Raw genomic sequence first — 27,344 nt, 5'->3', positions numbered from 1 at the left:
GCTCAGCATCCTCCTCTGTTGTGCACGTGATGGTCACTAGAGGCTGCAGTGCAGAGGAAGATGCACAGCCCTAGAGACAGGTGCAGGAAGGGGTGAGTATCAGGGTGTGTTCTCACATTGTGTTTGTGTTAATAACGCAATGTGAGAACCCAGCACTTTCTGTGTGCTCTTAGCCACTGTGTTAGTGCCATTATACACAGCCTGATATCCTGGGTAAGCAGCGCCATTCTGCTAGATTGGCGCTCACTTACAGAGCATATGATAAGGCTGGATCAGCCATCAGTCGCACATCACTTTTTGACGTACCGATGCATGGCCGGTGGCCAATGATTTTTGCTAGCGAGAAGCAGTGATGGTATTATGGCTTAGAGCAATATAGCCGTGGTGTATGCATGGTGTGTACCCCGTCACGGCTGGCACCCCAGCACCGAATACTCAGCACCCAGTACTACTGAGCGGCATCCCCCGGCTTTCAGTAGTGCTGGGTACTGGGGTGCCGCTCTGCTTGATGCCCGCTCTTCTCATCAAACAGACGTGAAGGATGTCGGGGACGTCTTAGTTTGGGGTCCGCTTCTGTCCAGTATCTGACTGGGGTACCTGGGGCCCACCAGAGGAAATGATCCTTGGTGCCCACCAATATAGAACCAGTGAGACACGACAGGCCGCTGCTTTCCTGGATTCATCTGTATCTGTGACAAATCCTTCCTTAAAAACATTTTCAGTCAAAGTGAAACTCTCAGAACACCCTCCATTTATTCAGCTCTCAGGGTATGCTGGGAGTTGTAGTCTCTGAGAGGACAACCCTGTAATAAATCACTGTATGCAGAGTCTCCTGGTGGCTGCAATCTGTGGGTGACAACCATCAGCCCTGAAGGTCCAGCAATACATCTGTCCACACTGTCCTACAACTCCCAGCATATCCTGGGGGCTGCAAACTGTCAGTACATGCTGGGAGTTTTAGTGCCTGCAGCTGTTGTAGTTGGGTCCTATACACTGGAGGCTTAGTGGGAGATCAGAATACATATATCTGTGGGGGCTCAGTGTAGGGAAGTGACCCCAGAACATCACTAATAGGGGATAGGGGGAGATGTTATTAGTGATGTTCTGGGGTCACTTCCCTACACTGAGCCCCCACAGATCTATGTATACTTATATGCCACAAAGCATCCAGTGTATAATGCACCTAGGACCCAACTACAACAGCTGCAGGCACTACAACTCCCAGCATGTACTGACAGTCTGCAGCCCTCAGGATATGCTGGGAGTTGTAGTGCCTGCAGCTCTTGTAGTTGGGTCCTAGGTGCATTATACACTGGATGCTTTGTGGTATATAAGAATACAGAGATCTGTGGGGGATCAGTGCAGGAATGTGACCCCAGAACAGCACTAATAGGGGATAGAACAAAAACATCTCCCCCTATCCCCTATTAGTGATGTTCTGGGGTCACTTCCCTGCACTGAGCCCCCACAAATCTATGTATTCTTATATACCACAAAGCATCCAGTGTATAATGCACCTAGGACCTAACTACAACAGCTGCAGGCACTACAACTCCCAGCATGTACTGACAGTCTGCAGCCCTCAGGATATGTTGGGAGTTGTAGTGCCTGCAGCTGTTGTAGTTGGATTCTAGTTTAAAAGTTTGCGCTAGTGTACTGTAGTGACCGCAGGGCTGTGTCAGTACACTACCGCAAACCATACACTGACCTATTTAGACCCCAATGGTACACAGGCTCTGCACACTATAGAAGTGATTACAGTGCAGTTACTAATGACTCACGGGTGACGTCTTCTCCGATTGCTGTCGCTCACTCTTTGCTTTCCTCTCCATCTGGCGCAGCCATCATGAAGACTTCTCCGAACACAACTCAACGGCAGAGGGGCGGGCTGGCTGGCAGGGAGAGAAGCTGGGGGGCAGGGAGAGAAGCTGGGGGGGGGCAGGGAGAGAAGCTGATGGGAGCAGGGGGATCGGCAGAGGGGCGGGCTGGCAGGGAGAGAAGCTGGGGGGCAGAGGGATCGGCAGAGGGGCGGGCTGGCAGGGAGAGAAGCTGGGGCAGGGAGAGAAACTGGGGGGCAGGGGGATCACCGAGGGGCGGGCTGGCAGGGAGAGAAGCTGATGGGGGCAGGGGGAACGGCAGAGGGGCGGGCTGGCAGGGAGAGAAGCTGGGGGTAGGGGGATCAGCAGAGGGGCGGGCTGGCTGGCAGGGAGAGAAGCTTGGGGGCTAGGAGAGAAGGTGGGGGTGGGGGCTGGCAGGGAGAGAAGCTGGGGGACAAGGGAGAGAAGCTGATGGGGGCAGGGGATCGGCAGAGGGGCGGGCTGGCTGACAGGGAGAGAAGCTGGGGGACAAGGGAGAGAAGCTGATGGGGGCAGGGGATCGACAGAGGGGCGGGCTGGCTGGCAGGGAGAGAAGCTGGGGGGCAGGGGGATTGGCCGAGGGGTGGGCTGGCAGGGAGAGAAGCTGGGGGGCAGGGGGATCGGCCGAGGGGCAGGCTGGCAGGGAGAAAAGCTGGGGGGGCAGGGGGATCGGCAGAGGGGCGGACTGGCTGGCAGGGAGAGAAGCTGGGGGGCAGGGAGAGAAGCTGGGGGGTGGGCTGGCAGGGAGAGAAGGTGGGGGGCAGGGGGATTGGCCGAGGGGTGGGCTGGCAGGGAGAGAAGCTGGGGGGGCAGGGGGATCAGCAGAGGGGCAGGCTGGCTGGCAGGGAGAGAAGCTGGGGAGCAGGGAGAGAAGCTGGGGGGGCAGGGGGATCAGCAGAGGGGCAGGCTGGCTGGCAGGGAGAGAAGCTGGGGAGCAGGGAGAGAAGGTGGGGGGGGCAGGGGGATCAGCAGAGGGGCAGGCTGGCTGGCAGGGAGAGAAGCTGGGGAGCAGGGAGAGAAGGGGGGGGGGCAGGGGGATCAGCAGAGGGGCAGGCCGGCTGGCAGGGAGAGAAGATGGGGAGCAGGGAGAGAAGGTGGGGGGCAGGGGGATTGGCCGAGGGGTGGGCTGGCAGGGAGAGAAGCTGGGGGGCAGGGAGAGAAGCTGGGGGGGCAGGGGGATCAGCAGAGGGGCGGGCTGGCTGGCAGGGAGAGAAGCTGGGGAGCAGGGAGAGAAGGTGGGGGGGCAGGCTGGCTGGCAGGGAGAGAAGCTGGGGAGCAGGGAGAGAAGGTTGGGGGCAGGGGGATCAGCAGAGGGGCAGGCCGGCTGGCAGGGAGAGAAGCTGGGGAGCAGGGAGAGAAGGTGAAGGGCAGGGGGATTGGCCGAGGGGTGGGCTGGCAGGGAGAGAAGCTGGGGAGCAGGGAGAGAAGGTGGGGGGCAGGGGGATTGGCCGAGGGGTGGGCTGGCAGGGAGAGAAGCTGGGGGGCAGGGGGATCGGCCGAGGGGCTGGAGGGGCGGGCTGGCAGGGAGAGAAGCTGGGGGAGCAGGAAGAGAAGCTGGGGGACAGGGGGATCAGCCGAGGGGTTGGAGGGGCAGGCTGGTCAGGCTCCGGATCCCCCCACCCCCGTTTACTTGCCGGCCAGGTGAGCTTCCAGCAGACAGCCTGTTGCACACAGGCACGGAAGCTCATCGCAGCAGCCCGCGGTGGCCGAACTTCCTGCTCGGCGCGATGACGTCACTGTGCGCCGCTGCCGAACAGGAAGTCCGGGCACTGCGGGCTGCTGCGGTGAGCTTCCGTGCCTGTGTGCAACAGGCTGTCTGCTGGAAGCTCACCTGGCCCCGAAGGTGACACCGCTAAGCCCCCCAACCGCCACCCCCCCCCCCCCCGACCCCCCCGGCCGCAGACATTACCGGTGGGGGGCGGCAGAGGGGGGTTGAAGAAAAAAAAAAAGAAACAACCTGAACCCGGAACCCTGCTTCCGGGTTCGGGTTGGTGGGGGCCCCTTTGTGGTGGGGGCCCCTGGGCACGTGCCCCTTGTGCCCACTCTTTAATCCGGCCCTGCCCATACTGTATACATCCCCCCCTCTGTACTTCTTCCCCCGTACTGTATACCTCCTCCCTCTACAGTTCTTCCCCCATACTGTATACCTCCTCCCTCTACAGTTCTTCCCCCATACTGTATACCTCCTCCCTCTACAGTTCTTCCCCCATACTGTATACACCGCTCCTCTACAGGTTATTCTTACTGTATACCTTCCTCCCTCTCTCAGTAGTTGTCCAAGATAGTCTGGTGGGACCACTAACATGCAGATATCTTCCCTACAACAGTAGTGATCAGTAAGGAGGCAATGCACACATTTGCACACATACATAATAATAACCCGGAACGATCGTTCTCTGTTTTGACATGTGAAAAAATGAAAATAAAAAAGCAAAAAAAAACAAAAAACTTTAAATGGTCAATACTCGAAGCTGCAGCTTAGATAGTCACTTAGTGCCCCAGTGTTTCCAAGCATGCACAGAGTGCAGGACAAGACAGACGTTCAATAATGGTGTAGTTGTCAGTCGGAGACTAAACAATGAGGTTGTATGTTCTTCAGCTTGATATCTCCATTAGGTTTTGGCAGATTGTCACTGAGTAGTTCATGAAGCAACAACGCTAGGTTTGGCAGCAGACCCAAACAGCAAGCACTGTTGAGGGAGCCGACCCTTTGACCTTGAGGATTGGCCCCGCTGGATCAGTCCATATAGCAGGGCACAGTGCCCACATACTGATAGGTATAGTGAGCAGCAATATCACCGCAGCCACGCTCATCAGGCTGCTCTTGTCCTTGCACTAATCCCGCTGGCTGATCCTAACCATTTGATCAAGATCTGAGTATTAATAATTCAGGTGCACCACTTACAGTGAGATTTAAGCTTCTTATCCTAATAGACTTGTTTGCCTGATCCCTTAAGCTGCTATTTCACTTGCTGCATTTAAGACGTCCTTTCCCGCAGTGGTCAGTAGTTCTGACAGACACGTGTAAAAGGGGAGAAAAAGGAATAATATGGACCGATCGGCCATGATATTAAAGGGGTTATCCAGCGCTACAAAAACATGGCCACTTTCTTCCAGAGACAGCACCACTCTTGTCTCCAGCTTGGGCGGGGTTTTTGCTGCTCAGTTCTATTAAAGTGAATGGAGCTTAAGTCATGTATTCTTTCCAGTCTGACACAGTGCTCTCTGCTGCCATCTCTGTCCATGTCAGAAACTGTCCAGTGCAGGAAAAGTTTTCTATAGGGATTTGCTGCTGCTCTGGACAGTTTCTGACAACACTGTGTCAGACTGAAAAGAATACACCACTTCCTGTGGGACATACAGCAGCTGATAAGTACAGGAAGACTTGAGATTTTTAAATAGAAGTAAATTACAAATTTATATAACTTTCCGAAACCAGTTAATTTAAAAGAAAAAGATTTTTGCCCTTTTAAATATAAGCTCATCTTGCGAATTGCTCTCAAACAACGTTACTCGTAATCCGAGGTTCCACCTGTATCTCACGAACTGTACTTGCAGCCTAACCCCTGAACAGAAGCCATTGACTCTAGATAATCAATCGCTTTCTTGGTTTTAAAGCGGTTATCCAGTGCTACAAAAACATGGCCACTTTCTTTCAGAGACAACACTACTCTTGTCTCCAGTTCAGGTGCGGTTTGCAATTCCTGCAGGACATACAGCAGCTGATAAGTACTGGAAGACTGGAGATTTTTAAATAGAAGTAAATTAAAAATCTATATAACTTTCTAAAACCAGTTGATTGGAAAGAAAAAAGATTTTGGTCAGTGTACCCCTTTAATGATTAAAAAAAGTTTTGTAATACGAGTTCCCCCTTGTGCCTGCATAAGGATACTGCAGGTACTGTACTGGGTGTGGGGGCTTGGCGGAAACAGTTCAGTTCTATACTGCAAGTCTTCTCACCTTCGCACTTATGGGGGTATTTGGCTGGCACACGCTGTCAGGGTAGGTTTGGGGCATCCTGTGGAAGTCTCAGCCTGCTCGGCAATCTCATGGCGGTCTCATGACAGCTTGGATTAGTGTGGGCGGTATCCAAGGTAACCATAGAGCAGCCACGCAGTTCACCCAACACTGTGCAAGCAGCGGTCGCGCAGGTCGCCCACCTACCAGGTGATCAGCCATAGCTGAATACAGCAAATGGCATCTACCTACAGTTTTCCAAGAAAGTACGACCAAGAAGGGGAACCAATGAAAGATTCTCGAGTGCCCAAAGCTCATTTATTATCATGGGACACAGAGGCTAGCCTGTCTACTGTAATGAAAATTGGTAAGAAAGTTAAAGGGGAACTCCAACTATCCCATAAAAAAATTGCACAAGAAGCGTATAGGTGCACTCACTGATTCCCACCGATTGTTTGACACCTTTCTCCTAGCCCCAAATTCAAACTTTTACAGATGATCCCAGTTTTACATCATGGCACCCGGACGTGAAACTTTATCTCCCAGCATGCATTGCACCTCAGAACCAACTGAGGTGTTAGAGCTTGCCTTGCAACAGAAGAGACAGAGGTCATGTGACCTCAGTCTCAGAAAGGAGGGGGAAGGACAGAGGAGTATAGACAGAGGGGAGCAGGCAGTGAGAATTTTCAGCAGCTTCAGAGTGTGAGGGTCCTATTCCATAGAGCGATAATCAGCTCAATTGGCCCGATTCGGCTGATTATCGCTCCGTGGAATAGAGACAACGATCAGCTGATGATTGCGTCATCGGCTGATCGTTTATTTAGGTGCAAACCTAAAATCATCGGGCACCCACCGCACATCGCTACGTGGAATAGTGGTGCAAGGCGGGAGACTGACTATTCCACAAACAGCATACTTTATCTAACCATGCTGCAGGGCTTCTCCTGCGCTTCTTCCTCCCGGTTCCCGTACGCAGCAGCAGCTTCGGTGCGGCCTATCACTGGCCAGGACCACCACGGCCAGTGATTGGCTGAGCTGTCTGTCAGCTCTGACAGGCCGCACCGAAGCTGCTGCTGCGTGCGGGACCAGGAAAAGGAGCTCAGGAGAAGCCCTGCAGCATGGTTAGGTAACGTATGCTGTTTAAACAAGGGCTGCAAGGACATCGGTAACTATGTCCCTGCAGCCCTCGCTAAACGATTATCGGGCCTTGGAATAGGCCCAGTAATCGAGTGACGATCTAGCAGATCGGCGCTCGTTTACATTATTGATCGGGCCCCCAGCGGCCTGTGGAATAGGACCCTGAGTCAGGATGTGCTGCAGAGAAATGGACCAATTCATGTAATAGAAACCTATTACCCCACCTTAGATTTTGGGTGAGGATTGAACAGTGTTAAATCTTTCTTAACTGGAGCTCCGCTTTAAGGCTGTCTGTAATAGAAAGTTTTTAGAACACAGAGTGAATCATAGTCTGCTATGTATGGGGCTACTTAGCTACAGAGCAGTTAGGGTGGCCATGCTGAATCCTCTCCACCACCACCACATGCGCCTATAATGAGCACTTGAGTATCAGATTTGGACCATAAGGCAAAAAAACAAGACGGTATGAACTTGATCTAAGATGTCACCTGCCTGGGGAAGAGTGAGCATTTCTTATTCACTCTATTCCAGGGGCTAAGACCGGAGCTGAGCTGTTTGCCTGTAGTATATACACAGTTATTTCTTCCCTTAAGGCCTTATTACACGGAACGATTATCGGCTGTATGAAGGCAACGATCAGCCGTCATGAACAATGTCGGCTGATCATTGCTGTCACTTGTCTTTCAACATGTTGAAAGACAAACGACTGTGATAGCAGCGATATGCTACTGCCGCTCCGTGGATTAGAAGCGGCGCCAGCAGACCGCCCTTATGCTCTATGGGCTACCCGGACGATCTAGCAATCACCTGGGCAGCCCCCCTGCACCTCCCTGCGGACCCCCCTGCACTCACCCTCTTGCTGCCGCTGCACGTGTGGGGAACAAGGAGCAAACAAGCGCTGACAGCGCTTGTTTACTCCTCTAGTCGCCCCGTGTAATAGGGTCTTTACTTTTGAAGCCGATCACAGCACAATGCATCACATACTCCTCTCTGCTATGCCATGGCACAGTGTTGATGAAAATGCACTGAACAGACTTGTACTGCAATGTGCAGGCTGATAAAATTATGTAGTATACTACTATAGATAGCCTGTGGGGGAGAAGGGGTTAATGCACTACTGCACAAGGAAATTGTTACACTAAGCCCTTCTGCTGTTGGGATCAGAGGAGAGCCTTACAGGTTGTACATTACATTCACAGCCCAAGCTTCCTCCCTTCTTCTCCAGCACAGACAAGGAGCTAAGCCCCGCCCCCACTCCCTATAATCCATCTGGCTGAGGCTGTTACTAGAGACAGATTTTCCCTAACAACAAACAATGGACAGCAGATTACAGTGAAGGGGGCACCAACTGACCACGTTTTGTTGGCTGTTTTGCTGGTAAATGAACTGAATTACAAAAATGGTATGAATCAAATGGATGGATGGAAGATGCTTGAAACAACAGTGACTAATAATGTAATAAAATTCACTAACAGTGACTAATCAGTAAAATTTCTGTTTGTTGTGACTGTAGATACGTGTTTGTTTATATGAGTCACCGTTTCTCTCTCTTCAAATATATTTGTTGCTGCTTCACAAAGGGGGACATTTATTAAGAATGGCATAGTCATTCGCCTGTCTAAAAGTCCCGCCCCCTTTTCCCCTGCCAGATTTAATAAGAGACACACACCTCTTAGTAGAGCTGACCAGCCCTGGGCCTAGGGCAGACATTACGGTGCAAATCTACACCTGCTCGGGAGCGGGAGGAGCCCACACCTCCCCCCCTCCCAGCCTTGCTGTGCCCCCCCCCCCCCCCCCGCATCCCTGACACAACCATCAGGCAGGCGGGGGATACAGCTGGTGGACAAATCTGTGCCCATAATGCCCATAAATCTCCCCCATAATGCCTTATATTTCTCAATAGATTTAGCATCTGCCTCTGTAAGGGTTATAAACTTCAAGTGGGTTCCCTTCTCTACCTACCAGATGCATAGGGACTATTAAAGGAGTATTCCACTCAAACATAACTTTTTATATTTTGCTGCCAATGTTGAGACTAACAATTCCTTACATCTTATTATCTATTCTGTCTCCTTCCCCTACTTCTCAGCCACTGCTTTCTGCTAAAAACACAAAAATATGTGTGAGCTGTTCCGTCTGTCTCCTCCTCCTTTCTGAGACAAAATGTAAACAAGTCCCTGGCAGGCTTTATCTGCAACATTGTAGCTTTTTTGTAATGCTGGAAGGGTTAATCACAGTGAGCCCATCAGAAACTTGACCTCAGATTAACCCTCCAAGCATTACAAAGAAGCTACAAAGTTGCAGATAAAGCCTACCAGGGACTTGTTTACATAAGATGTCTCAGAAGGGAGGAGGTGGAAATGGAGCGAAAGGCGTACACATTTTTTTGTCTTCAGCAGAAAGCAGCAGCTCAGAACGGGGGAAAGGAGACTGAATAGATAAGTGTGGAAAGAATTGTTAGTCTCATCATGGGCAGCAACATATCAAAAGTTATGTTTGAGCGGAATACCCCTTTAAATCATCAAGGACTGTTGAAAAACACTAGTATAAAGCATTATAAAACCAATACAAAGCTATAGTCTAAGAAAGGGACCTAGTTAGATGTGAGTGCGAGGGGTTAATAGCACATGATCTGTGTCCTACATTCCCCTGAACTTGTCAGTGAGTGAGTGATTGAGCGGCTACTCCAGTGACACAGGGTTAGCTCTCCATATCAGCAGGCTTCCTTCCAAGGTCTGGGATTTAGCGGTGACGTAGTAATCCTTCGCTTCACACTGTTTTGTCCTCCTCAATGATTAACCGTACAACGCTGTGTTTCTGTCCTTCTCAGGTTTGTTTGAATATGGCCGTAACTGGTCTGCCATTGCCAGGATGGTCGGCTCCAAAACCGTCTCCCAGTGCAAGAACTTTTACTTCAACTACAAGAAGAGGCAGAACCTAGACAGCATCCTGCAGCAGCACAAGCTGAAGATGGTAAGGCTCGGTGGTACGCTGCCATACTCATTGTTTTTTTAATCCTTTATGCTTTTGTTTTTGTTTTGTTTTTTTTTCTTGTCTTTTTGTCTTTCTGAACTCCTTTTTGTCTGTTTATTGTTCATATCTAACATTGAACACGTCACCAAACATATATATATATACATATTGGTTTTCCTAGTTTTAGTTGTTCTTATATAATATAGTACAGTACAGATTCGTTACATATTAACCAACTAGTCAACCAAACTGCAACTTCTACTCACCCATGACCTACAGACTTGGCATACTTGCATCCTGTCGCTATAGCTTTCATGCAGCCTGCAGCTCACATGTGACCTGCATCCTGCTCCTTTAGCTTACCTGCAATGACTATAGCTTCCATGCAACCTGCAGATGTAGGTCACGTGACTTGCAGACATGGCTTACTTCCATCCTGCAGCTATAGCTTCCTTACAACTGTTATAGCTTCCATGCAAACTGTAGCTGTAGCTCATGTGACCTCCAGACATGGCTTACTTGCATTCTGCAGCTATAGCTTACCTGCAACCGCTATGGATTCCATGCAACCTGCAGATGTAGGTCCATGACCTGCAAAGGCTGGGTTCACACTACATTTTTGCAATCTGTTTTTTGCAAAAAGTGGATGAAAAACTAATGAAAAACATGGATGTAACTGTGTGCATCCGTTTTCATCCGTTTTTCTATTGACTTTCTTTATTAAAAAAAATAAATCAATCAAAACGGATCCATTGTTTTAGCATACACAAAAACATGGTCGACCTCATTTTTGTGTCCGTTAAAAAAAAACGGATCCGTTTTTCTTTTATAATGAAAGTCAATGGAAAAACGGATGCGCACAATTGCATCTGTTTTTTTCATCAGTTTTTCATCCGTTTTTGCAAAAACGTAGTGTGAACCCAGCCAAACATGACTTACTTGCGTCCTGCCGCTGTAGCTTACCTGCAACCGCTATGGATGCAACCTGCAGATCTAGGTCACGTGACCTTCAGACATGACTTACTTGCATCCTGCAGCTACAGCTTCTGTGCACTCTGCAGCTGTCTGTCCCATCTAAGCTGCAGCTGTAACTTCCTTGCAGTCTGTTGCTCACATGCAACCTACAGCAATTACTCACCTGAAACCTATCGCTCACCGAGCCGGCATGTTAATGTGGTGGTAATGAGATTTATGGACGCTGCATGCTCAGCAAACTCTTCCGCATACATTATTAGGAGCCAGTGCAATCCCGCTTCTTTTCCCAGTTGCATGCAGCTTACATATCTTGCAGTTTTTATTGACTTGTTAGTAGATGCAATCGTAGCCTGGATCCCATGAAAGCATCTTTAGAAATATTGGCTATATAACAAAGCGATAAGGTCATCCCTCAGTTACCCTCAGTTCCCTCATTAACGTTTACGTGAAGATAAACCGGAGTTCGGCTTTCTCTTATGTCCAGTTCTATCAGTATTGAATGATGTGGATTTTACATGTTAGGTTGTTGTGGGTTTTTTAGGGTAAACCGACCAGGCTTGGGGCCCTGTTGTCCTCCGTAGCTCGTGTGTCCTTGAGCATTGAAAACTTTTTACCAAATGTGGCTATGATTACAGTTTTCTGCTTGCTGGAGACAGAGAAGGACACCGCCGAAACTTTCTCCCTCTCTTCTTATCCTCCGTTAACATATTTGAAAATTTCCCCGTGTAGAATTTTTTTTCTTCTCCTGTTGTACTTTTCCATCTCCTGAAAAATAAGCACAGACGGAGTAGAATTGTGCCAGCAAGATGAATAGAGCGAGCTCACGGGGTGCAGGGGTTCTCGGAGCTCTGTCTGCTCACTGCCGGTGTTCTGTCTGTTCTTGTGGGAGGGGATAAACGGAGACATGCTAATAAGGCCTAGCCGCCATGTCCAACTGCCATGACGGCTTATATTGTGGTGAACACAGCAAATCTTGTATCCCAAAGTTTTAATATTCTGATAAATAAATGTCACGCATGGAAGAGGCGACGTGCCCAAACAGCAGCACTGTAGTGGGTACTGTGTCACCACTGAAGGGTATACACCAGGCATGGGGAACCTTTTGGCCCTCAGCTGTTGCAAAACTACAAATGTTGCTCAACACCGTCCATTAATTTTAACGGACCAACTGTGGTCTAAAAGTTTGGTCGCTTCCTTAGTGTTTGCTGTTTTTTTGTGGTACTTATGGTGCACTACACAGCAGATACATCCAACATATCCATGCAGGGACCCATTGATTTCAGTGGCCCAAAGGTAGTCAGCTACAGGCTGTCTGATTGGTCGCTATTGGAAGTAAGGAGAATCTTACTATTACTTTGTGATCAGTTTTCCCCTATGTTCAGGGCTTTTTTAGAACATATTGATGTTTTTTTCTTGGACCCTAATGCATGGCGTGCCGCACTTTAAGGGTTGAGTTAAAACCTATATACGTTGAAAGATGACCCGAACTTAGTCATTAGCTGACTACTCCCAAGCCATTGAAATCAATGGGGCCGGTGCACCGTGCATGTAGGGCATGCCATTTTGCCAACGTATCTGTGCCTTAGATGGCACAGTCGTAATGTGAACATACCTTCAGAAACACAGGCAGCCACACAGTGTATGCTTAGATATGGACCAAAAGTAACAAACTGGTTCAACAGCACCGAGGTATGTTGTCCAATGGCACCTTAGAATGTAGAGGATGATGCACACAGGAGAGTCCACAATCCCAATATGGACGCAGGAAGTCCTAAAATGCAACATTTCGACCCACCAGGGTCTTGCTTGATAGAGACACTGGTGTGTCGAAACGTTGCATTTCCTGTACCAGATGTCATAAAGCTTGGACTTTACTTTTGGTCCGCAGAATAGATAGTCACTTGAAATCAATGGGTCCGGCTAACTGGCCGCTTGACCAGATTTATAAAGTATACCCCCATCATATGGGTAGTTTCAGATGTGAACCTGTATCCTGGACTGCTATTTGATCACTCACCGCATGGTTCAGGCATCCTAAGCATCTGTCAGAAAACATAGGGACGACTTGCTGACCATTATTTATCTGGGTCAAATTGCAATCGCATATGACCTTGCCAGAAACATCCACAAGAGTCACCCTATCCTTCCCACAGTTCTGAGCTGCTGCTTTCTGCTGAAAACACAAAAATCTGTGTGTGAGCTTTTCTCTCTGTCTCCCCCTCCTCCCTTCTGAGACAGCTGATGTAGGCAAGTCTGGCAGGCTTTATCTGCAACACTAGCTTCTTTGTAATGCTGGCAGCGTTAATCACAGTGAGTTCATTAGCAATTAACCATAGATTAACCCTCCCATCATTACAAAGAAGCTACTATGTTGCAGATAAAGCCAGCCTTGGGCATAGGGGAGAAGTGATTTTTTTCAATCTCTTTAAGTTGTAAACTTTTCTGGCAGCAGACTGGTTAAATCTGTGCTTAAAATGTAGCCCGTGTTTTTTTTTTGTTTTTTGTTTTTTGTTGTTTCACTAAGGGTTTGCTCATCAGAGAGAGATGCTGGAACAGTGAAGGTGAAGGAGACCTTTACCATAGTAACCATTGTGCTCCCTCGCTGCATGGCTGTTTTCCCGGTCTGTTTGTCTTCAGGTTTCTCTTTAGGCAACAAGAAAGCCATTAAAATGCAAGCGGAGTGCATGTTTCCGAGTCCTGTGACTTGCATTTGGTTAAAGACAAAATAAATAAATGAAAAGCGGTTCTGTGATAAGGAGCCATGTCAGGCCGTTCATTACCTTGTAACCGAGCAGAATTACTCTGTGCATCCTGATGCAGTTTTCCAGTCCCTGAATGGAAGTATTTCAGATGCTTTTAGGGCCGGTCTGTAACATGTATAAATAGCTCACATCCGGAGCAGCCATTATCCAAGGACAAGTCTAGCCCGCGACCAAATTACTGAACCACTCTAGCTGTGTACAGGTGAACAGACAGCAAAAATTACACTTTCCTTCTATATTTCTACTATAAAGGGGTATTCCACTCAAATATAACTTTTGATATGTTTCAGCCCATGGTGAGACTAACAATTCCTTCCATACTTGTTATTATCTATTCAGCCTCCTTCCCCCAATTTTCAGCTGCTGCTTTCTGCTGAAGACACAAAAATCTGTGTGTGAGCTTTTCTCTCCGTATCCCCCTCCCTCTCCCTTCTGAGACAGCTGATGTAAACAAGTCCCTGGCAGGCTTTATCTGCAACATTGTAGCTTCTTTGTAATGCTGGGAGGGTTAATCTAAGGTCAACTTGCTCATGAACTTACTTTGAATAATCCTCCCAGCATTACAAAGAAGCTACAATGTTGCAGATAAAGCCTGCCAGGGACTTGTTTACATCAGCTGTCTCAGAAGGGAGGAGGGGGAGACAGAGAGAAAAGCTCACACACAGATTTTTGTGTCTTCAGCAGAAAGCAGCAGCTGAGAACTGAGGGAAGGAGACTGAATAGATAATAACAAGTATGGAAGGAATTGTTAGTCTCACCATGGGCAGCAATATATCAATAAGTTATGTTTGAGTACAATACCCCTTTAAAGCTGTGTTCACACAACATACAGGTAACGGCCGTTGTTTTGAAATAACAGTAATTATTTGCTATTAAATGGCAGCCATCCACTCAATTCCAACAGTGTTTTCAATCCAATCCTGTTTTTGGTTGCAAAATGCTGAGCAAAAATACTGTGTGTGAACATAGCCTAAATGTTACAGGTCCCCTTTAAATTGTCATATAAGAAGAATTCAGATCTCCCTGTTGCTGAATAAATTAAACATTGCTGAAATCTCTATAGCTGGCCATATCCATGTAAACATGATAAACAGTTGTAGAAAAAGAGACCCCTCCATGATGTGGTCCCAGAGATGCCGTAGCGTATTATTCCATATGTGCACACTCATGACAGACCTTGTTTTAAGTCATTTATTTCTCCTAGGAGAAGGAGCGCAATAACAGGCGCAAAAAGAAAAAAGCTGTGCAGATGGAGGAGGAGGTGCAGTATACCCCTGCTGTGGAGGATGAGGAGATGGAGGCATCAGGGATCAGCGGCAATGAAGAAGAGATGGCAGAAGAAGGAGACAGTAAGTCTTTGGGTTCTTTATTGCCCTTATTCCCCCCACATTTCTTGTGCCCTTATTCCCCCCCACATGTCTTCTCACTACCTGCAATGCTTTTCCCCGTATATACAGATGTACAATATGGCGAGTACAGGAGAAAGCTGCAGTAAATTGATCTGTACAGTATTGCAGCGTCATGTGACACCAGTAGATAGAGAAGACAAAAGCAGCTCCCTGTGGAATGACCTCTTCACAGGTCACAGAGCGTGCTCAGTAATGTTTCACATTCATCTCAAGGGGACAGAGTCTGTCTAAATGTCTCCAAATGGTTTTAAAAGCAACTCAGGCAAGATGGCAGCTCCCATAACAATGTAGAAAGAGTGAAGTAAAAAAAAAAAAAAATAGAAACAGATTATAACAAAAGAACAGGTTTTAGTATCTGCTTCTAATCAGTAAAATAAAATTAAAACTATACATTCCCTTCAAGGATGTTTCTTCCGTAAAAATTACGGACACTCCCATAGACTTCTATAGGTGAATCAGTGCCACCCACATGACATTTTTTTTTTTGGCACGCATTGCGGATCTATGAAACAGTGTGAATACCCCAATAGAATACAATGGACTGTATAAAATTCTGGAAGGTGTGAATAAGGCCTTTGGCTCTGCTCACATATGCATCTGTTGTCCGGCTGGGGTCCTGCTGCACTGTTTTCTACAGTCTATACAATGGACAGCTTAGTGAAAGTCTGAAGACTCTATTTCAAGTTAATACAGTCTATTGGACATCACTAGAAATTTCTGTATAATGGATCCGGCATCTGTTATAACTAGAACCTGGGCGATAACAGATCCTTATGCGCACAGATATCCCATCATGTCATTTACTTTTATTACTATTCTATGTAATTTATCTGGTGCAGAGCAATAGACAGGGCTTTATTACACACTTTCCTGCCTGCACTTATCGACTACAGTGTATTTATTATAATCACCTTATGGGTGGCCCTGTAACTGGAAACTGGATCGCTACAATTTATCCCTAGTGATCTGCTATGGATAACTTGTAATATTAAAGGGGTTCTCCGGCAAAAAATCTTTTTCTTTCAAATCAACTAGTTATAGAAAGTTGTATAGATATTGTTGATATATAGATATATATAGTTGTATAGATAGATAGTAATTTACTTCTTTTTAAAATTGTCAAGTCTTCCAGTACTTGTCAGCTGCTGTATGTAGGAAGTGGTGTATTCTCTACAGTCTGACACAGTGCTCTCTGCTGCCACCTCTGTCCATGTCAGGAACTGTCCAGAGCAGTAGCAAATTCCCCATAGAAAACCTCTCCTGCTCTGGACAGTTCCTGACATGGACAGAGGTGGCAGCAGAGAGCACTGTGTCAGACTGGAAAGAAACCACCACTTCCTGCAGGACATACAGCTGCTGATAAGTACTGGAATACACCAGTTCCTTTGAAAGAAAGAGATTTTCGCCGGAGTACCCCTTTAACGTGTCCAAACAACCCCTTAGAATTCATTTCCTGCATATACATTATTCAGCATCCTGTGGTTCGGCCGCACTGCTGTTGTTCTATGGTGAATATACTGTAGCACTGAGAAGTGTCCACAATAACCAGTGTGTGGTGACATTACTAAATGATAGAAGTGAAGCCTAGGTTTGACCAATCTGTGTCCTTATTTGCCTTGGAAGCAGCTGCCTGACACCAGTCTCTGCAGGGTTACCTTTTTATCTGTGATCAAATCCTTACCAGTGTCATTGTTGTTTACCACTCACTTTGAGGCTATTTTAGAGGTATATATCAGGTGGATCCATATCCTGCTTTATGTATCTTTTATGTGTGGGACAGTGTATAGATATACATTGCCTGTATAATATAAAATAAAGCCCCATAGGAAACTCACCAAGAACGGAACTGAGGGCTTCAGTGACATCAAAGTCATGTGATTAGTCACATGACTGATAGAAGGGCTCCTTGTAAATACTGTTGTAGGGACAATCTGTATAAAATTGTGTGTCTGTATGTATGTATGTAGCAGAGCTGTTTGTATATGGCAATGCAGCAGAGATGTGTGTCTGTCTGTATTGTACGTATGTAGCAGAGCTGTTTGTGAAAGTGATGCAACAGCATTGTGTCTGTCTGTGTGTATGTAGCAGAGCTGTATGATTGCATGTAGCAGAGCTGTTTTATGTATGATGATGTAGCAGAGACGTGTGTCTGTATTGTATGTAGCAGAGCTGTTTGTGTATGGTGATGTAGGAGAGATGTATGTGTATTGTATGTATGTAGCAAAGCTGTTTGTGTATGGTGACGTAGCAGAGTTGTGTGTGTCTGTATATTGGTATAGCAGCACTGTGTGTGTCTGGGTATGTTTATGAAGCAGGGGTATGTATTTGTCTTTATTGTATGAATGTAGCAGAGCTGTTTGTGTATAGTGATGTAGCAGGGACGTGTGTCTGTATTGTGTGTATGGTGATGTAGCAGAGGTGTATTTCTGTCTGTATTGTATGTATGTATGTAGCAGAGCTGTTTGTGTATGCTGATGTAGCAAAGACGTGTGTCTGTCTGTATTGTATGTATGTAGCAGAGCTGTTTGTGTATGGTGATGTAGCAGGCACGTGTGTCTGTCTGTATTGTATGTATGTCTGTATGTATGTAGCAGAGCTGTTTGTGTATAGTGATGTAGAAGGGATGTGTGTCTGTCTGTATTGTATGTATGTAGCAGAGCTGTTTTGTGTATGGTGATGTAACAGAGGTGTGTGTGTGTGTGTGTGTGTGTGTGTGTGTATCAGTGTTCCACTACTGCATCCGTCTGCATAGAAGTCTATAGTAGATAACAATTTTCTTATACAGTGTTTTAAAAAAAGTTTGGTTGGCTGATACCAGTCCAGCTTATGTCAAAAGCCATGAGGAGACTTTTTGATATGTGATTCATTTTTTCTTAGTTTTATTTCCTATGGTAAATGCCTAACCTACATAGATTCATTTACTTGCAGTGAGCGTAAACTATATATTTAACCACTGACCCTTAGACTTGGGTAGTGCTCATTACTGTGTGTGAGGTGACCCCCGGCCTGATGGTTTTGTTTTGTTCCTTCAGCCGCAGTTAACAACAGTTCAGATACAGAGAGCGTTCCATCACCGAGACAGGAAGCCAAAGAGAGCAAAGACAATGAAGCCAAGACGGTAGGAACCTCCGCGGCGGAAACTACCAGCGAGGTGCCAGCCGATCCTGGTAACTCAACTGTGCAGCAATCTCAGGAAATTACAGAAAGGACTAGTAACCTGGAGGAACCCAAAGAAGATCTAGAAGCTAGTACAGTCAAAAAAGAGGAGGAAGACGAAGGGAGATTATGCGAGGAGCCGAGTGAGATAAAGCAGGAAGAAGCTGAGGAGTGTGAAGAGACTGTGGCAGAGAAGATCGAGGAGCCACCGAAAGAGGCGACAGAAGTGCCACAGAAAGCGGAGAAGAAGCATAGCAAACATGGCGGGAAGACAAATGCAGACAGTGACTCTAGCGCCACCTGCAGTGCAGACGAGGCTGAAGAGCAGGATTCCACTGACAAGAACAGGTATGAAGGGGGGTATGAGGAGCGCTCGTACAGGAGACACATTCTCACCCAAAATACATTCTCATTTCCATATTGTGAGTAGTAGAATATTGAAGGCGGAGTTCACAAAAAAAATAAAATTTCTTTCTTTCAAATCAACTGGTGCCACCGAATTGTACTGTTCCAGTACTTTTCAGCAGCTATATGTCCTGCAGGAAGTGGTGTTTTCTCTCCAGTCTGACACAGTGCTCTCTGCTGCCACCTCTGTCCATGTCAAGAACTGTCAGGAGCAGCAGCAAATCCCCATAGAAAACCTCTCCTGTTCTCCAGACTGGGAAAAATATACGACTTCCTGCAGGACATACAGCAGCTGATAAGTCCTGGAAGACTGAAGATTTTTTAATAGAGGTAAGTTACAAATCTCTGGCACTTTCTGGCACTAGTTCATTTGAAATATTTTTTTCCTCTTTTTTTTTTTTTTTTTTTTTTTGGGCGGGGGGGAAACAACCCTTTCAATGGTTGTTGCTGTTGTGGACAGTGTATACTATGATTTTAATATGGTAGTTTGAGGGTCACACTCCATTGTCGCTGGATCCTGAAAGCACTGGTTGCTGTACTGTAGCACGGGCACAGGCTGCTGCATGGCAGGGATGATATTGGGCACTGCTTGCTGTAATGTGATGGTCACAAGGCCTGTTATTCTACAAGGGGGAACATTGGCTTTAGTGTGTCTCTTTATTTCTAATCCGAGACATGTGATTAGTGATGGAACATACAGTCTCATGGTCCTGACTGTCAGCATAAGGCTGCGTTCACATTCACATTTTTGCTGCGTTTCTTTCTTTACCTACTAATGGTCTGTGTGGACGATGTGATCAGAATCACCTGGCAGTTCCCATTACTTATATTAATAAATCACGTTGTGCCATCTGCTGCCCATAACAAACAATCTAAAGGACTAACCCGCTTGTAAAATGTGTTTTTATGCCTCTGCTCCTTTCCCCTTCCTTAGAGGAGTATCCTGTCTTCCATCAGTAGGCACAATGTGCATCACATTAAATGATAGATTCCCTGTCATACAGGAGGGAAATTAATTACACGTAGGAACTTACCTCTCCCCGTGCCCATGGTGAGTGGCGGAACCGTTCTCAGGACCCCCGCCGGAAGTCATATATTTAATGTATAAGGGACCTTTAGGGCGCATTCACACATTCTGCAAGCGGAAGATCTGCTACAGAGATTTCCTCCTAAATAATATGGACAATAAGTAGTCCTCTCCATTATGTGCATGAGCCCAGTAGTCCTGGATATTCATGAGAAGCAGCAAACTCCGCCCACCAGCTGCTGATTGGCAGTTAACTATCCATGCTGTGTATATAGGCAGTCAGCTGTCAATCAGCAGCCGGAGGGCGGGGGAAGGGGTGTGGCAAGAATCCTATTTTCCTGCATATTAGGAGAACGGCTGAACAGAATGATGTAAGTAATACACCGATCTGTTCAGCATTTCCGTCACTAGTTTATGCTGCCTTCATTTAATGGGGACTATCAGCAGGTTAGACGAATCTAACCTGTTGATATGTCCTTATTGCACAGGAGACGTTGAGGAGGTAGGTATGTCTCTTTACATACAAAGCTTATGTGCTGTGTGGGAGCCGCACTCTGTATACGGATTTTTAGACGTAATTGTAGCGGTCCTCTATTTCAGTTAAACCCAATTAGCTGACCTCAAGGAAATTTCTTTTTACCTGCAACGTCTCTGTCCCCTTAGTAAGGTTGCTTCCTCTACAAGAGCTCTTCACTTAAGTATCTTTTGGAAATACATCATACTTGTAATGACCATTGTCACTGATGTTTTGCACAGTCCACCTTTGTGTGGAGGGATCTATATTTGTAGAGTATTAAGTGCATGCTGATTGCTTACAGGAAAAAATCTTCAAATACCCGGTGTGGAGGATAAAAAAGATTAAGCTAATTGGAGAGGTAACATTGCGAGTACTATGTGACGTACCGGGCTCGCTCGCTCCTGACGCTTTCATTCTCTGTTGCTGGAAAGCAAGTAGCGATCTCTTGTTTTATGGCCGTACATTTCCCATTACTCAGGAATGAGCAGTATTGTTCTCTTGTACCTTTCGGTGAGATGGAAGTCAGAGAACCGCGGTATTTTCACGGAGTATGGAAAGAGAGGACCGTGCAGCAAAAGACATATCCTCCTCCTCAGCGTCTCCTGTGCAATAGGGACATATCAGCAGGTCAGATTCATCTAACCCGCTGATAGTTCCCTTTATTCGCCTCTGTAGGGCATGTATTGTACAGGTTCATGTGAGGGTATTATAGACAACTTATATGTATGATTGGGTATAAAGAGTATTTAATGCGTCTAGTGATTTGTTCCAAACTTCTCATGCCACTACACAATTGTTTTGTTTTGGTTTTTTTGCAAATTGTGCTGTTTTTCACCACCTTGAAAATTGATGAATTCTAAGAAATCATTGCACCTGTCCCAGAGTTCCAGACAGGTTGTGTGCGGAACATGAGTGACCTTTGTGCTTTCTTTGTGCAGGCTGATGTCTCCCCGGCCTAGTCTGCTAAACACTGGCAGCGACACGCGAGTGAACTCCTCGCCTCAGAAACCAATGGACCTGAAACAACTGAAGCAGAGAGCGGCTGCCATCCCACCCATTGTAAGCATCTGCACGCCATTATTTGCATTACATACTATATTTTTGTTTCATATAACCCTATGGGCCACATTACTTGAGCATTATGGTAAGATAGTAAGCCCTGATCAGCAGCACACCTATGCATATCCACATAAAACATGATGTTGCACTGCAATGAGTGGTTGAGTAATCGTTACCTCCCCCATGTTTCTATATGTTACAATCCAAGAATTTTCCCGACACTCACCCCTTGATGCAATTAGGTTTATTGGCTCATGTATCGAGAATAAAACATCACACTGGAACAGACTGGATGCGTTGCGACTGAATAGCCTTCCTCAGCTGTCTGGTAGATAGTGTCAGTGAGTGTCGGGAAAATTCTTGGATTTACGCTATTACTATCCAAGTCACCACCATGCACAGAGTGCCGACACGCTAGCTGATTCCAAACGTTACAATGACCATTCACGTTCCTTTCGGTCTTGTATCTCTGTCTTCTGTGTTTGCCTCCGTGTATTGATTTGCATGATAGCTGTCAGATGATGTAACTACCAGCACAGCAAGGTCTCTCGTGCAAGAGATGTTCTGCCCGTCAGATTCTAGTCCTCATTCATGGTGCTCACTTGTATGAAGAGATCAAGCCACCTGTCACTTCCTGTTACTGCCTGTTGACTACTTTTTTTTTCCATTGCTAGTATTTTTTTGTTGTTGTTTCTGGAACATCAGGCTAGGATTTACAGTATTCTTGTAATATGACATCCTATAGGCCAAAGATGAGGTGCGCCTTCTTGTCATGTTTTTACTTATGTTCCAAATGCTATGTCCCAGATGCTCACCTTGTAGGGTTGTACAAAGGCACATCACTATGGAACGCTAGATATATGTCAGTGCAGGCCAACGCTAGATATATGTCAGTGCAGGCCAACACTAGATATATGTCAGTGCAGGCCAACACTAGATATATGTCAGTGCAGGCCAACACTAGATATATGTCAGTGCAGGCCAATGCTAGATATATGTCAGTGCAGCCCAACGCTAGATATATGTCAGTGCAGCCCAACGCTAGATATATGTCAGTGCAGCCCAACGCTAGATATATGTCAGTGCAGGCCAACGCTGGATATATGTCAGTGCAGGCCAACACTAGATATATGTCAGTGCAGGCCAACGCTAGATATATGTCAGTGCAGGCCAACGCTAGATATATGTCAGTGCAGGCCAACACTAGATATATGTCAGTGCAGGCCAACGCTAGATATATGTCAGTGCAGGCCAACACTAGATATATGTCAGTGCATCCCAACGCTGGATATATGTCAGTGCAGCCCAACGCTGGATATATGTCAGTGCAGGCCAACACTAGATATATGTCAGTGCAGGCCAACGCTGGATATATGTCAGTGCACCCCAACGCTGGATATATGTCAGTGCAGCCCAACGCTAGATATATGTCAGTGCAGCCCAACGCTAGATATATGTCAGTGCAGCCCAATGCTAGATATATGTCAGTGCACCCCAACACTAGATATATGTCAGTGCAGCCCAATGCTAGATATATGTCAGTGCACCCCAACACTAGATATATGTCAGTGCAGCCCAATGCTAGATATATGTCACTGCACCCTAACACTAGATATATGTCAGTGCAGCCCAATGCTAGATATATGTCAGTGCAGCCCAACGCTAGATATATGTCAGTGCAGCCCAACGCTAGATATATGTCAGTGCAGGCCAACGCTAGATATATGTCAGTGCAGCCCAACGCTAGATATATGTCAGTGCAGCCCAACGCTAGATATATGTCAGTGCAGCCCAACGCTAGATATATGTCAGTGCAGCCCAACGCTAGATATATGTCAGTGCAGGCCAACACTAGATATATGTCAGTGCAGCCCAACACTAGATATATGTCAGTGCAGGCCAACGCTAGATATATGTCAGTGCAGGCCAACGCTGGATATATGTCAGTGCAGGCCAACGCTGGATATATGTCAGTGCAGCCCAACACTAGATATATGTCAGTGCAGGCCAACGCTGGATATATGTCAGTGCAGCCTAGTGCAGTTCTTAGGGATTGAATAGCTAAAATGTTATTGTTTTAATTTGAAATTAATGTTTTTAATTTATCTATTTTTATTTATTTTTTTATTTTGTAATTCACTGCTATTAAAAAAATCTCCAGTCTTCTAGGACTTATCAGCTGCTGTATGGCCTGTAGGAAGTGGTTTATTCTTTCCAGTCTGACACAGTGCTCTTTGCCACCTCTGTCCATGTCAGTAACTGTCCAGAGCAGCAGCAAATCCTCATAGAAAACGTCTACTGTTCTCCAGACTGGAAAGAATACTCCACTCCCTGCAGGACATACAGCAGCTGATAAGTACTGGAAGACTTGAGATTTTTTCTTAGAAGTAAATTACAAATCTCTGGCACTTTCTGGCACCGGTGTATTTGAAAGAAAAATGTTTTTGATGAACTACCCCTTTAAGAAGATTAGTTTACAATTTATAGAAAATAATATTTTGCCTATACAATTTTTAGGGACTTTTCTAACTTCTCTATATCCAGTCATTGCAGTTAAATCATAATCTAAGGAGAGTTAGTATACAGTATAAATAGTATGGGAAAAGTTGTGTCATATGGAGTAAGCCGCTTTCTATGGTTCCTGTACGTAGTGTTGCTCCATTACAGTCCGTCAGTAGTTGAATCATCCCACAGGACTGTAATTCCTAGTCGGTGACCCGGCCGTTGGGCCGTGATCTCTGGCTGTGTTATTACGCTTTTGAAACCACATGTCAAGATAAAGTTTTTCATTTTTCGTCATTCTCTCAGATCTCAGAAGGATTCTCCGAGTTGGCTCCTCAAACGGTTCCCATGAAACCTCATCACGCTTTGGCGCTTTATCAAGAGCAGATCACCAAGGTTCACGAGTCGGCCCTGGACGGACAAGCACCAGCTAAGCATCCGCCTTCTCATTTAACATCGGAAAAAGAGCCACAGACAATCAGTAGCCCGAACAGGAAAGCTGCGGATAAAGATGGTATGTAATTCATGGCGGTGCACGCAGGCCGTTCATGGTCGCTCAGGGAGGGGCTTTACAGCAATGTCAGCTGCTTCCTGACGCCAGCCAGCCATACACATAACATGGCCCCTATATACAGTGCAAACACAAAACTAAACACAAGCTCAGCCTCAGCCTGGGTTCACACTACGTTTTTGCAATCTGTTTTGTTTTGAAAATAACGGATGCATGTGTGTGCATCCATTTTGATCAGTTTTTCCATTAAATTATAAAAAAAGGATCGTTTTTTTTTTAACGGACACAAAAATGAGGTCGACTACTTTTTTGTACGTTAAAAAAACGGATCCGTTTTTTTTTCTTTATAATGGAAATCAATGGAAAAACGGATCAAATCGGATGCTCACATATGCGTCTGTTTTTTTTCATCCTTTTTTTTTTTTTTTTTTTTTTTTTTGCAAAAAATGGATGGAAAAAACGTAGTGTGTGAACCCAGCCTTAGCATCTCTGCTCTCTAGAGGGGGAGATTTGTTAAGACTTCTCTACTCGTACAGCAGTCTTAAAGCCACACCCCCTTTTTACCCTGACGGATTTACTAAGAGGTGCACAGCGGCCCTGGCCCTTGCACAAAAATCTACACCTGCTCAGAGCAGGTGTAAATTTTTGCCGGCAGGTGTGAACCTTAATAAATGATGCGTGGGAGGAGGCCACACCTCCTTCCCACCTCGCCACTCCCCCTGCCCACCCATCAGGTGATTTTTCTTGCGTACGCCACGGAAAATCTGCCCCGTTTCTGTGGTTTATGCCAGGGGCGTATGTTAGTAAATGTGCCCCAGTGTGTCTCCCTTCACTTTGCATGTCTCAAACAGCAGCGGGTCCACAATCAGTAGCAGAGAATCCTGGGGGTGCCGCATTGTATGGTCAGCTCTCCTGTCACACAGCACCAATTGAGCAGTGTCTCCTAGTAAGCTTCAGAGCTAATAATATAAGTAGTAAAAGTTGTCCTGCAGGAAGTGGTGTATTTTTTCCAGTCTGGCGAGCAGGAGAGGTTTTCAATGCGGATTTGCTACTACTGCTCTGGACATTTCCTGACATTGACAGTGGTGGCAGCAGAGAGCACTGTGTCACACTGGAAAAAAATCCACCACTTCCTGCAGGACACACAGCAGCTGATAAGTACTGGATTTTTTTTTAAATAGAAGTGTTTTGGAAACTTTTTTTTTCTTCTCCGGACTACCCCTTTAAGCTAGTGGTAGTGTTTGATTGGTGTTATTAACAGCCCAGCTTAGGTGGTATTGATCATAAATCTTAACAATGGCTGAAGTAGCTGGGCTGTGCTTTGTGCTGAGCTCTTTGTCGGCTGTGCGCATTCCTGTAGTTGTGATTATAGGGTTATAATTGTAGAGTTAACTCTGAGCCAAGTGCATTTAAAGGAGGCCAAATTCCACTTCTTTTTCTACATTTCCTCCTCGCACATTTTACCACTTAAATATTTACAGCCATCAGCAGGAATACCAGCCCCGAGTATATGGAACAGAGTACATCTGTGATGTGCTCGTCCTCCAGACACATACAGAGCAAATGCCCTTGTGCACCCAACACTGCAGAACAGACTTCTCTTCTCCATAGTTAAAGGGGTTGTTCACCCAAAAAATATTCTTTCAAATCCACTGGTCTCAGCAAGTGCCAGAGATTTGTAATTTACTTCTTTTAACAAATCTCCAGTCTTACAGTACTTATCAGCTTCTGTATGTCCTGCAGGAAGTGGTGTATTCTCTCCAGTCTGACACGGTGCTCTCTGCTGCCACCTCTGTCCATGTCAGGAACTGTCCAGAGCAGCAGCAAATCCCCATAGAAAACCCATGGACAGAGGTGGCAGCAGAGAGCACTGTTTCAGACTAGAAAGAATACACCACTTCCTGCAGGACATACAGCAGCTGATAAGTACTGGAAGAATGGACATATTTTTTTTTAATAGATGTAAATTACAAATATCTGCCACTTGCTAAACATTTTTATTTATTTTTTTGTAAACTACCCCTTTAAGATTAGTTTTCAGTGATTTTGCTAATTGCTTTAGAGCCATAAAAATATATGATGTTAAGATGCAATATAATGTAAGATTATGGGCAGGCAGCGCGGGAATCCTCTCGGCAGCTAAGCTGGAGGGCGCTGCTTCAGCCCATTAATAATTTTGGAGGTAAACATGCCGACAGCTTGTATACTTTAACCTCCATTTTGAAGATTAACAGGAAAAAATAGGTGGGCTGGTTATTCTTAGCTTTGTGTGTATTAAAACGGCCATTTCTCATGGATGTATTTATAGGAGTGACAAAATCACAAATACTTGGCCGGGACGTTCATTCACTTTGCATAACTTTGTATTCTGGTGTAATCCATAGAAACCTTCATTTATGTTGGTTATGGTTATTACAGCAACCATTCACATGAATGATGGAAGGACAGCAGGGCAGAGTAATGGAAGCTTTGTCGTCTTAAAGTTTATTTTTTTCTTTCAGATCAGCTGCTGTCAGCCCTATAGATTTGTAATTTACTTCTATTTAAAAATCTCCAGTCTTCCAGTACTTATTAGCTGCTGTATGTCCTGCAGGAAGTGGTGTATTCTCTCCAGTCTGACACAGTGCTCTCTGCTGCCACCTCTGTCCATGTCAGGAACTGTCCAGAGCAACAGCAAATCCCCATAGAAAACCTCTCCTGCTTTGGACAGTTCCTGACATGGACAGAGGTGGCAGCAGAGAGGCCTGTGTCAGACTGAAAAGAATACATAATTTCCTGCAGGACATACAGCAGGGGATAAGTACGGCAAGTCTTGAGATTTTTTAAATATAAGTAACTTACAAATCTATTTACCTTTCTGATACCAGTTGATTTAAAAACATTTTTTTTTTACCACCGGAGTTACCCTTTTAAGCATGCATCTTTTATTGTTCTACTTGAAGAAGAAAGTGTCAATTTTTTGGAGTGGAAAGAATACACCACTTCCCGCAGGACATACAGCAGCTGATAAGTACTGGAAGACTGGAGATTTTAAGTATAAGTAACATACAAATATATATATTTCTGTTGATTTAAAAGAAATAATTTTTTTACCTGAG

At 45.8% G+C, this 27,344-nt stretch overlaps 1 protein-coding gene across 17 annotated transcripts in view; it reads left to right on the top strand.

Annotated features, from left to right (window-relative positions):
• The window catches only part of NCOR2 (nuclear receptor corepressor 2), a 344,534-nt gene that overhangs the window by 254,549 nt on the left and 62,641 nt on the right, over positions 1 to 27,344 (top strand). For 16 of the 17 annotated variants that reach the window (XM_069960952.1, XM_069960940.1, XM_069960954.1 and 13 more), the window contains exons 18-22: positions 9,781 to 9,923; positions 14,865 to 15,009; positions 18,102 to 18,573; positions 21,113 to 21,233; positions 24,042 to 24,249. In XM_069960952.1, coding sequence (XP_069817053.1) covers positions 9,781 to 9,923; positions 14,865 to 15,009; positions 18,102 to 18,573; positions 21,113 to 21,233; positions 24,042 to 24,249 — 1,089 coding nt within the window. The remainder of the gene's footprint in view (positions 1 to 9,780; positions 9,924 to 14,864; positions 15,010 to 18,101; positions 18,574 to 21,112; positions 21,234 to 24,041; positions 24,250 to 27,344) is intronic. The other variant, XM_069960942.1, reaches the window with a different exon arrangement.

This window comes from Dendropsophus ebraccatus, chromosome 3, assembly GCF_027789765.1.
Source record: "Dendropsophus ebraccatus isolate aDenEbr1 chromosome 3, aDenEbr1.pat, whole genome shotgun sequence".
NCBI classification, from domain to species: domain Eukaryota; kingdom Metazoa; phylum Chordata; class Amphibia; order Anura; family Hylidae; genus Dendropsophus; species Dendropsophus ebraccatus.
The sequence above is the reverse complement of the archived record's forward strand: the minus strand, read 5'-3'. Positions and strand labels throughout refer to the sequence as shown.